This window comes from Leptosomus discolor, chromosome 7, assembly GCF_034619465.1.
Source record: "Leptosomus discolor isolate bLepDis1 chromosome 7, bLepDis1.hap2, whole genome shotgun sequence".
Taxonomy (NCBI): domain Eukaryota; kingdom Metazoa; phylum Chordata; class Aves; order Leptosomiformes; family Leptosomidae; genus Leptosomus; species Leptosomus discolor.
Window position 1 is genome coordinate 23267183 of NC_141397.1, and position 12906 is coordinate 23280088.

General features: G+C 35.9%; 1 protein-coding gene across 1 annotated transcript in view; it reads left to right on the forward strand.

Moving 5' to 3' along the window:
* Window positions 1-12906, forward strand: part of ULK4 (unc-51 like kinase 4) — a 231804-nt gene that overhangs the window by 134190 nt on the left and 84708 nt on the right. The window contains exon 31 of the mRNA XM_086467979.1: window positions 7529-7634. Coding sequence (XP_086324105.1) covers window positions 7529-7634 — 106 coding nt within the window. The remainder of the gene's footprint in view (window positions 1-7528; window positions 7635-12906) is intronic.

Sequence of the window (12906 nt, forward strand, 5' to 3'; positions counted from 1 at the left end):
GAGTAACTTGAGTGGGGAAAGGCTGGGAGATGAATTTGCTAGGACATACATACACAGTAGTAAGTGTGCTTTTTGCTGAGTGAAGTTTGATAGCTGATACAGTCTGGTTGTTGAGTATGTTTGTTTTTTTAAATGCATGTGTCTCTGGGGAAAATGTAAAGCCTCTGTGGACGAGTGTCCAAGATGGAGATTCACAGGCTGCCTTAAAAAAAAAAAAAAAAAAAAAAAATTAAAAAAAAAAAATTAAAAAGTGAGAATTTCCAAATGTTTTTCAGACTAGTAATTAAGTACCTAAAGAATGCCTAAAAAAGCCTAACAGAAAATACAAAATAATAAAATTATTTAGAAGATGCCAAATGTAATGAGACTATACCATGAATCTAGTAACGGAAGATTAAGCAGTTGCTTCCTTTTGATGTAACAGTCCTTCTTTGTTTTCAAATTTAATGTAATTTGAATAACTAATTATTAGCATTCTTGGTTGCATTTACAGGTTGAGTAAAGGTGAAAACCCAATATATTTCAGACTAATTAGAATTTTGTGAGTAGAAGACATAAAGGGTAACAACAAAAAAATTAAACATGTAAATTAATTTTTCCTGCCACTTTCAACAGCATGACTATACGTCACCTCAGCCCAACTAAATTGTGGCCACTGAGTTTAAGTCTAAGAGTATGAAGAGTAAAACATCCAATTTAAGATTAAAAGGGACAGTGAATATTTTCCCCATCTTTTTCTAATTCATCAGAAAGGTCTAGTCTTTCCTCAGTTGTTTTTTTTTTAGTTGTTAGGGAAAATGTTGGGAAAGGTATTTCAGTCTGGATGTTGCACACCTCTGTAGGTAGTGTAATCAGAGTCAGTCTCAATTCCTTCTTTTAACTACTAATTTAGCACTTTAGTTAGTTCTAGAGAAGGGAGAAGAGACAGCTGATGATGGACTCAGGAATGCAGAGTTAAGGAGACCAGTATTCAAATCCCTACACAGCTGAATTCTAGCAGAGACTTGAAATTCAGTTGTCCATATCCTAGGTGAATGCCCTAACTTAGTACCCTCTTCAGCATATGTCTGTTTTTATGATTTTAAGCAGAAATTCCATTCTAAACCCTTCAAATCTTTGCTAGTAAAAAAAAATTAATATGATTCTTTGGATAAATCTAATGAATCTATGTTCTCCACATTAAAAATATCACCATCAAATTCCCCAAACTCATCTAAACTTCTGTCCTTGTAGTGGCGAAGTGTGTTTTACATAAAAGCAAAATCCATGTGGAAAAAAAAAAGTCAGTTGATTGGTATCTGCCATTCTGAAGTTGTTTAAGAACTAGCTTTTAATTAATGATGAAAATCGAGGTCTGAGAAGTGAATATTTTGGTATGGAAATGTCTTATTGTAATGGTTGATTGCAGCTCCCAAGTGACTTTGCAGTCCAAATGCCTCGCTGATAATTGAGACTGTCCAAGGCATCTACAGATTTATGATACTAAATATGAAGTTACTGCTGTGATGGTATCAATTACTTCTAGAGCTTTGTTGCTTCAGAACATACCAGTGTGAATGCTTCCAGGGTGCTGGGATCTTCCTTGATACAAGGAAGTTGAATTCTCCAGAGTAAGATACCTATATAGCTTCTTTTCCTTATGGTCTCTTCAGTTGTGAGCAAATTTTTCTTTTAAGGGAGTTTGAGCGTGATTCACAGTGAGTAGCGTTAATAGTCAGGAAGTTAATTGCTTGGATACTTCTTTCTAGGTAATGGAGAAAACCATGTTTTTATAGAGAACTGCTTCAGTGTCCTCCCTGTGAAGGAGCCTGACTCTACTTGAGAGGAGTCTTCTCAGGCTCCCTCTGTTGACGGTAAAGAAAATTTCCCTTGAGAATGAGTTCTTTCCCTGTTTTTCGGGAGCAAAAGAAGCTTTGGGGTTTCATTGGTGCCAGAAATTTAGGTGCAATTCTGTAGGAAGTAGAAATGACATTGCATTTGGAGATTTACTGCTGAATTGCTTTGCACTTAGTGTGTCGATATCCTGGCATCTTTCTCTTTTTCATCATGTATAAAATAGTATTGATGACAAGCCTTTTTATGGTTTCCCTCTTAATAACCTAGAAGATTGTGTACCTGTAATTCTGAACAGATTTAAGTATTCTTTTCTTTATATAGTTAATAAATCTCATGCTTGCTGACATAGGACAGTTTTGTGTAGTCCTTAACTCTTTACTTAAATTTTCCTTCTTGGATTAGCATGATTTCTTCCATGAATTTCCACAAATTCGGAACCTGAAGTGGTCCTATTAAAGGAGAAAAAGTAGTTACCCTATTGATAGGTGGTGTTAAAAATACTGCTATTGTTCACATGTCCATTCTTTGAAGTTGTAGTCTCAACAGGATTTGGGAATAAAATGAGAAGAGAAGGGACATTTGGCTTATTTATATTTTCAGTTCTTAATGTTGTTATACAAAAGAAGTACTTGTATGATCTTGACAGAAGGGGGCTTTCTAAAAGTGATAAATTTCATCTTTTCATTCTACAGAGGTGACAGAGAGCTCTGTTTTTTGTAAATATCATCTTTACTCATGCCTAGTGAGATTCTGAACATTAATGCAGTTAAAATTGCATGCTTGTCTCAAAGATAACAAGGAATTTGGAGAAATGAAAACGATGTCAGAAACAAGTTCCAGAATAAAAAGAATGATTGTCAGGCCTCTGAAGGTCTGAACTTAGGTATGGCAAGAGAATGCACTTGTAAATCGATACAATTCTCACAATTCTCAGAAAGTGTCTTGTGAAATTTTACATTGCCTGCTGCAGTGGGTAGATGAACAAAATCTAAGACTAACTCTGCTGCTTTCTGTTGCTTGGTACTTGACATCCCAGGCTTTTATTAATGGTATCCTTTCTCCTTCATCAGTCCTTCAAAATTACTACTGTTTCACTGCCCTCAACTGACTTTGTGACTGAGAATACAGTGGACATTTATTTCTTGGTTGGTTTTTTTTTTTTTTCCTTAATATTCCAACAGAAATTTCTGTGAAAGTTGCAAGACTTCTGATCTTCGTGTGTGGACTGAATCTATCACTGTAGTGATACAACTGAGAAGCATGATTATTCCTATAATTCATTGCCAGATTACAGAATCACAGAATTGTAGGAATTGGAGGGGACCTCTGGAGATCATCTAATCTAACTGCCCTGCCAAAGCAGGTTAGCCTAGAGCAGGTCACACAGGAGTTAGTAGTTGCTTCTTATTGTATGACCATAACCAGAGGAAAATATTTGAAAATATTACCTCTGTTAGAACTTTGCTTTTGAAAAAAGCTGATCTTTAAAAAGCAGAGTAGCAAGAGACATGGCTGTGCTTACTTCTGGCTTAGATCATCAATAGGGAAGACAGTATTACCTTAATGTTCAAGACCCATATTTATAAGCTTTCAGTTTATGCATAACTGGTCTTATGCATCAAAAGCCACAAAATGTTAAAGACTAGATTAGCCAACTATCTACACAGCTGGATTAAATTTGTTTCAGTGGGCTTCCTCTTCTGATTGGAGAATGACGTGGATGCTGTTGTGAATGTTCCTTGCAGGCTGCATGCTAACAATACTGTTTCATACAGAAGGGTTCTACTGTTAAGTCCAGAAAAGTTTCTGATCCTCTATTTCATATGTACAAAGTAATACAGTATATCAAAATAAGCTAGGTTGAATGCAATATTAAACTGTGCTCTTGTTAAAGATCCTTATTAGCATCAGTGCTTTGGTTTGTCTCAACTATAAAATGTAAAAATGGCATCTTTTAGCCAATGTAATTTGGATATGGTTAATTTCTGTAATTTTTTTCTTTCAGTGGATCTAGTGTATGAAAAATCAAGCCTCCACTTTGTTATGTCCCCTTATTTATCTAACTTGCATTAAGTACTCTGGTATATAGCGGTCCTTAGATTTAATTACAGCATATCTGTAAACATAACATTTAGTGCATTTTCTTGTGGATTTTTAGCTATATGAGTAGGAGGCATGTATATGAAGTCTCCCAAATTATCTCTTTTGTCATCTAAAATGTAATTAAAATACTGCAGTTTGCCTATGCTGTTCTGAGTTCTAATCCACTTAAAGGAAGAGAAATGGCAGCTTTAGCCATAGTATCTTGCCAAGATTCATACTCCCACTTTGCTAATTCACAACCTCTTACCTAACTGGCTTTAAAAAAAACATACTTCAACTGATTTCTTTTGTTAATGTACAAACCTTCAAAGTTAGAATGAAAAGTTTAATGGCCTAAATACAGTGCAGTCCTATTTGAAAAGCCTGATTTATCTTCTCTGGTTCCTTTTTTTTTATACTAGTATTTCCTTGTTATGCCCTTGGTATTTCATAGCTGTCCTTTTTAAGCACTGAAGCAATTAGTTTTGAGAAGGCTGATTCTTCAGGGTCCAGTGCTTTCCTGCCTTTTATTCGCTGAAGCTGTACATTTTAATGAAGTTGTTTCATCTGTGTTGCCAAACACTAAAATTTTGCTGCTTCAATTCTAATTGTCTCTACTGGCAAATGCTATGTTTTATTAAAGCTGTCAAGTGCACTGTTCATTAAATGTCCACAGTTTGTGGTGCTGTGCACACAAATTAGATCAACTTTGCTCCTTGATAGATTATGAAGAAGTTAAATATTTTTATATAAACCTCTAAAATTGAGTCTAATGGCAATCACTGATGACTTAGATGAGTAAAGCATACCTGCAGCTTTTTGAAACCTAGTATCTTGTCAAAAACCATCTATGATACATATGTTAAAACTAGTAGTACAGCTGAGTATACCATTTGTAAGATTATTTTAGAGACCACTTTCCTTCCTCAATATCTACATTGTGTCTTGAATTCTAATTCCTATGTGTTTAGAGTAAGATAAGTTTTGTTAAATATGCTTTTATGCAAGCAAAAGCATCAGTGCTAGCCTTTGGGTAGAGGGATGCATAGTATAATTGATCTCTGTTAAAAGCAAAGGTGGCTTCATTTTAATGCTACTAACCTGGGGAATGCAAAAGGTTGCTATCGTAAGCACCTACCAGCTTCTCTTGTAATTGCATATCTCAAAATGGAATTTTAATAGAAGATGGTTACTTCTAATATATGGGCAGTAATAGAGATACTGTACTTGCAAAACAAGTATTTGAGTCAGCTCTCATTTTGGCACTTGCAGATTTTTTTGCTTTTATTAGTTTTACATTCTCAGTGTAAGTATCGTTATCTTCAATAACACAAATAGTCATTCATACTATTTAATGTATTGTTTTCTAAATGTTATTTAGGAGAATTAATAAGATAAACATGTTGTTAATCTTTTGAAAAAATGTTTATCTTACCCTCAGCTATCTGTAGGAAATAACTTAAAATTTATTTTTAGTACCATGGCTTTATGGTATCTCTCTTCTGTATTGGTTACCTTATCTTTTGAAGAGTGTAGTGTTTATACTTTCCAACATTGCTTTTAAATTTATCAGGCTGTATTTTAAACCTTCCGAGGAACAGATATTTATTGTATGATTTATACAAATCATTTATGACATCTCAAAGTACCACGTAAAGTAAATAGAACTTTGGGACTGTTGGATATATACTTTTTTTTTTAGGGTTTGGCAGGAAACTACAGTCCTTCAAAAGGCTGTGAACCACTCTTTCTTGGCTCTTCTCTTTATGATCCAGTTTAAAGTGCTCTAGTATGAATAGAAAATTCATACAGCCTCAAGTTGAATAGAGGGCTGTGTATGTTTATATATTTCTTAATCTGTTTATGTATTATGTCTTATGTATATTTAGTAGTATTTACATGAAATAATAGCATTTAATTTTAGTTTTTGAGTGCAGAAACAGAAATTAATGCTTTCAAAGCAATCGTCTGAGCCTTTGCCTGTCAAAACCTTTCCTTCAGTAGTTAAATTTTTAAAGGAAAACATTTGTTCTTCAGATAGCATGATGCTTTATATCACTGTAACAGAGGACTTTCCAAAGTGGCAAGGAAGAGGCATTTCACAGCATCCGGAATTTTATCATGCTAGCTGAGAAATAAAAATCAGGAGTGTCTCACTTGAGAATTTCTTGCAACCAGTTATATGATGTTTCCAGGCAGGGACTCAAATAGTGTGGCTTGTCCGAAATGCAGTGATGATGACTTAGTCCTGGCCCAACCCAAAAAGTGGCTTATAAACTGGAGAAATCACTCTGAGTGGCATTCATGGGTTGACCTGAAGTGAATTCTTGGAAAAATAGTGAAATATGTTCTTTGATTGCTGCTGGCTAACAGGCAAGCAGCCTAATTCTGCACCAGCTATGGTATTTAGATGGTCAATAAGATTATCCCAAAGAAGGATAGCTTGCTGCTGTTGTTTTCAAGCATATATCTGAGACAGAAGGTCATAAATTCCTGAGCAAAGAGATGTAGAAAAGAAACTGTTCTTGGCCACTGGCGCTCATTGCCTAAAGGAACTTTCAGGGTGAGTGTTCCTTTGACTTGATTGAATGCATGAAGTAATTTTTGTCGTCTGAAATACTTAACTTCAGACCAATAATCTTTCATTTTCTTCAACTTAAAATTTAACTTTTTTCTAAGGCATAGTGTCGGACAGGAGATGGATCGGAATAGATGGCATATTCTGTGGCAGTGAAGTAGTTGAGTGATATCAGTATATTGAGAGATTTGATGGGAAAGGGAAGCATGGAAAATATTTCCTGAACTTTCTAGAGAGATTTGAAATGTATTCAGGCTTAAATTTATATCTAGACTCAGATTTGGAAAAGATTGTCCTACTTGGGCTTCTTAGAAGTTATGTGAGTTGTTACTGTCACTACCGTGAATAAATAAGTGCTCTGATTGCACTGTGTTATCCACCCTTTTCATGTTGAGTGTGCAAGTGTGTTAACTATAACGGAGGAAAATAAATTTCTTTATAAACCCTGATGCCATCCTCTTATCAGTATAGTCTCAGAAAATTGTGATAAGTCACTGAAGCAATCATCAAGCATAAGAAAGTCATCATTCTGTGATAAGTGAGACAATTCAACACAGAAATAGATCTGTAATGTGAATGTGCAATTAATTTTATACTTATGAAAGTGTACAGAAAAAATCAACAAATAGAGTTTTATGACTTATTGTGGGTTATCAAGCTGAAATTGAAAAGACTAAAATTAATACCATTAATAAAAGAAATACTGTACAAAGGGAAATTATGCTGGTTCTGAATATATAGAGATTAGGCTGATAAAGCTCTATGCTGTTTCTAAAAGTCCTAAAACTTTAGACCTAACTAGGAACTCTACCAGTTCAAAAGAACATGGGAGAAGTTTTTGTCCAAGATTTTAGATTTGGCTTCCTGAAATTGATATTTTTTACAAAGATATTTTTGTGTATGTTGAATTTCAAGGGAGTGAGAGCCTGCTCTTGTATTACTGCATTTTTGGAAGGGAAGAGTTGTCTTCTAACCTTGCAAAAGGAAAACTAGATTATATTTATTTTGGGGTTTTTTTGGTTGTTTTTACAGGAACACCGAGGCAGTATACTTGGGAATACAATGCAAACTGTAATTGCCTTACTGAATAACGTGGTTGCTAACAAAAGCACAGACATGATGTTACTTTTTAAAAAAGGTATGTTGTCTTTATCTTTATTGTCCTTACTATAAATGTTTCCCAATCTGTTTTAATATCTGGCACTGTGTGAAACTGTAGACTCGTATGTATTTATATTCTGTAGTGGTGGTTAGATAATCGCATTGTAACTGACTTATCACTTCATCTACCTCCCTTACTGATTTGATTATAAACTTAACTTTTAGAAAGCTGATCCTCCCAAGGAAGTGTGGTTACAAAAGAATTAATGACTAAAAGTTATATTATGCCTGTGAAGAATGGCTTTAGGAAGGAGTAGGCTAGAGCTCTGACCGTAAGAGTGCAGAGTGCAGGCAAAGAGCCTCTAGAAGTTCTTTCTTTTCTCACTGCTCAAACCTGGGAAAGGATAAGCTGTACAGTATTTCTTCAATTTTTAAAAAAACTATCTTCTGTTCCAGTCCAGTGATGCAGACTAATGGGGTGGAGCCCAAACTGACTATGAAGTCTTAGTCTACAAAGCATTCCATGTCTTCATTTCATCATTTTATTATTGGCACTCCTTTTATTTAGAAATTGATTCTGGTTTACAAAGTGAAGAGAAAGCTTCTGCTGTTGGAAATTATGTGAATTTAAAGACTTTAGAAATATACACATTGATAGCATTACTTTTTTTTTATTTTTAATGAGTGACAACCAGCAATACAGAATACACTACTGTTTGTACTGTTTGCATAGAATAAATCAAAGACCTAGACTACTAGCATAGCAGTATATAGCATACTCCAGAAGGAAAGGAAGAAGTTTGTGTAGAGAGACTGTCAAGAGACAGCTAAGTCTCTTGTGAAGCCAGGAGTTGAGGGAAAACCTTTTAAAAGTTTCTAGGAAAAGATTGGTGAGGCGTGAGGGTGAAACTTCATTAGAGTATAGCTTTTCTATAGTCATTACATCAGAGAAGGAGCCAGGTGAGACATCATATGATTAGTGGTTTAAGTATAAACACTGATAGTGATGAGCAAATGTGAAGAATTGGAGCTGCCTTAGATATGCAACTAAAAAAATAGTAGGAACACATACCAGCCTGAAACTCCATCGAGACTGATAGTAGTTGTCAAGCCCTCATTTTTATAACTACCTTAGCAGTTAAAGCACTTGTCCAGAAAGCAGGAAAGCTGAATTCCTGATCCTTTTTACTCTGAAGGGCTTGAAGGGACAATGCCGTCATTCAGCAAATGAACTGGCACTTTACATAGTAGCTAGTAGGATGTTCCTCTTCTCCATTTCAAACAGATCCACTCTGAAGTTAATGGTGTGAGAATAGGGCCAGAAGAAAAGAAAGAGGAGGAAAATATGACTGAGTTGGAGAGGGATGGTTCATAGGATTCTGATTCTTTGGGTTTTTTTCTCAGCAAACTGCCTACTATCACACTTAGAACTGCTTGAGGTTTCTTGGAGTTTAGATGTATGTGCTATTTTACTGTCTTTGGACACATCTGCTCTGTGTCGGGCAAAATCGTAAGCTAACACTGACCTGAGCTGCAACAGGGTAACTTGTTAAAACTGCACAATAATATGCAAAGTTAGCTCAAGTCCCACAAGCACTGTAACCAGGTAATTGGTATGCTTTAGTCAAAGTAATATGCTCTGCCTTTCTGCATGACAAATTAGGTGCAGAACGATTTAACAACATGGCAAAACTGCATCCATTCCCTAAGTATTTCCTCTTTATTGTCTCACAGCACAAACTCCCGTGTACTTTTTATGCTGCTGGTAGTACATCAGTGCTCTTTCACTTCTCATCTGCTCCAAAAATAAAATGCATTTCTTCTGTCATGCTAGTTTCTAAATTAAGGAAGTGGGATAGAAGCATTATTGAAGTCTTTTATCTTTTCCTTGTGCTATGTCATAATGACTCCAGCAATATTTTCAGACTATTAGTGATTGGATAACACTAATTCGGGCTCACTGAACTTTAGCATCCTGAGTGGGAAAAACAGCACAGCAGCCAAAATTTAATTTATTTCATGTAAAATGTCCCCATCTTCTCTCATCCCTTTTCCCTATTGACTAATCTTCAGAGTACTGAAAACCTGGATTTTGGCCAGTGCTTTATTGATTGCAGCCTAATTGTCAAGTAAGAACTGAAATTTGTTTTGCAAGAATGTTATGAAGCTATTGATCTTGTAATTTTAGACTGTAAGATTTTCTTTACAAGAAAAAAAGAGAAAAGTTATTCCATACAAACTGGAGGGCTTTTTATCCTTTTCATTACCAACTCTAAGTATGTCATGTTCACTACAGGAAAATACCTTAAACTTCCTCTGCCACCATCCTGGTTGTTCAACTTGTCATTTTTGAATGATTTTTGTGTGATGGAGAAGAACATGATCTAGTAAATTGGATCCTTTTTGCAGAAAAGGATCCTGAAGTCCAAATAGAAAAGTCGAACATGAGTCAGCCATGTACCCTTGCAGCAATAAAGGCAGAAGAGGGCTGCAATAAGAAAGAATTACTGGAAGTTGAGGAAAGTAATTATCCTCTTCTATTTGGCACTTGTAGGATTTCATCTAGAATACAGTGCCTAGCTTTGACCTCCAAACTGTAAGACAGACTTGACAGACAGGAGCAAGTCCAGAGGAGGCCAACCAAGATCTTGAGGAGAGTGGACCATATGGTGTGTGTATTTCCAGCCTCTGCCTGTACTATTACATGAACTTATTCCTTCCCAAGTGGAGGACTTTGTACTTGCCTTTGTTAAACTTTAAGAGTTTTCTGGAAGCCCATTTTTTGAGCTTTTTGGCTCCTTGAGCTCTCTGTGAATGTTAGCTCAGCCTTTCATCACATTGACTGCTTGCCTCATTTCAATGTCATCTGCAGACTTGCTGAAGGTACATGTTATTCCATCCTATTAACACTCTGTGTCCATGCTGTTAATGAAGGCATTCAACACTCATGAGCTATTCTGCTGTCTTAAAAAAAAAACCACAAAAAAAAACCAAACAAAAAAACTCGCTGAAGACAGAGTATTATGGGTCATCAATTTCCCTTATTTCCCCATTACAGTAAGATAATTAACTCGTATATATGGAGCTTTAGAAATTAAAACCCCTAAGTACTTGATAAGCATTATAAGGAACTCAGGTTAGGAGGTCAGTCTTGTCAAATTTTTTTGTTTCCAAGAGTCCAGGCGTTAGCAATGAGGATTTCTTTCCCGTTCTGTGTATGCCTTTCTTCAGCTGCCAAGAGGCAGTATTTTTGCAGACAGATCATTCAGAGACCCCCATCACTCTTTCCTTTTGTGCCTGTTAGCCTTCAGAACTCTCTTCTTCTCAAAGGAGTTGTATTAGTTGATAGAGGGTTTTTTTAATGTATTGCAGCTTACATATTGAACTTTCTCCTTTCTCAAGGAATCTTGCATGATGGCACTTGCCTCATTACTACTTCTCTGATTTCATATTAATAACAGTGATACGGTTGTGCATTTCGGCAACTTATGTACAGGGTGGGTTGCCTAGCATTAATTTCTCTCTCCCCTGAATGGTGTCCTTTTGTGTGACAATATGTCAGACATGTAATGATAACCACTTGTAATGTCTAAGGTGAAATGGAGAATAACATATGCAACTAAAGTCACAGAGGGAATTTAAAATGGCCTGTACTTGTGTTATCAGCTATTAAACATTTGTTCTACTAACATTAATGACAATATCCACTTAATAATCAGAAGGGAATAATATGATTCAGTTTAATGACTGAGACTGGAATTCAGTAAGGAGACTGGGATTAATATAAAAGCCAAGACAATAGTGGTCATTTTTGGCATGGTCTTCTAAGAATGTGAGACTTACTCTCTTTCCCACTGTCTTGGCTTCTGTCTGCCAGCCTCTTTCCTCCCTTTCACTGTATTTTGAAATCATTGGACAATTTTAGATTAACTTCAGAGAGCATAGAGGTCCAAAATATACACTGTATTCATCCTATAATAGGTAAGAAAGGAAGGAGAGAGACCCAAGTTAGTGCCATAGCTTAGGGAAAGGCAATAGTATGGGTTTATCAATTAAATGTTCCTGGCTAATGTACAGTAAGTGGAGTAGTGCAACACATGACATGAACAAAATAGATATTTACGTAAACATTTACAGACAGAAAAGAATTTTAATACCTAAAGTTTCCAAATTACAAAATTTTAAAAAACCATTGCAACCTATTGTCTTGGACCATTCCTATGGAAATTAGGTTGCAAAAACCCAAAAGATGTTGTTTCACCCTCAGGTAGGGATTAAAGAACATAGATGTGAGAGGGCCATCATTCTTGAACAGTTTTCCTTTTTTTTTTTTTTTAATCATAAAGTTATGACATGATTGAAGTGGAGCTAACTGGTCTGAGTTTATATCCTGGATTATAATAGTTCTTACTGAAGGAGGTGAAACCCTCTCACCTGTGAATTCTATTTCAATTAGCGTTTATTAAATTAAATTGTAAAATGTAAAACTTATATAGTAAACTGAGGTCTACTAAGAGGCCTGTAAAGATCTATTAATTAGTATATCCCTCTGGTTTTCTCTGTATTGATTTTCCATTTGCTTTTTAGGATATCTGCAGTCTTCTGTTTTAGGTTTGTAACCACTGAGTTCAACAATGTGTTGGTCAATGCCTGAGGAGGGTACCTGTGTAATGATCCCACAGCATCAGTCAGTGCATGAGAGCAACTTCCACTATAGCAAATGCTTATAGAATCATAGAATACTAGGTTGGAAGGGACCTCAAGGATCATCTAGTCCAACCTTTCAAGGTAAAAATATAGTTTAAATGATATGGCCCAGCACCCTGCCAAGCTGAGTCTTAAAACTGTCCAATGTAGGGGAATCCACCACCTCTCTTGGGAGATTATTCCACTATCTAATTGTCCTCATGGTGAAAAAATTTCTTCTGGAGTCCAACTGGAATCTCCACAGGAGTAACTTGTATCCATTACCCCTAGTCTTTTCCATGTGACTCCTTGTAAAAAAAAGGGAGTCTCCATCTTCTTGGTAGCCACCCTTTATGTACTGGTACATGGTAATAAGGTCTCCCCTAAGCCTTCTCTTTTCAAGGCTGAGCAAACCCAGTTTTCTCAGCCTTTCTTCATATAGCATTACAGTTGGGTGACATAGCACAAAGTGGTGTCAAGGTTTCGGAAATAGGGAAAGGGATTCATCAGTGACAAGGATGGTGACTTATTAATATGGAGGCAGGGATGTAGGATGCAAATCTGTAGGAAATGGGGTATCGTTAGTTCTGCTGGTCATGAAGCAACCAGCTATGTATTACTTT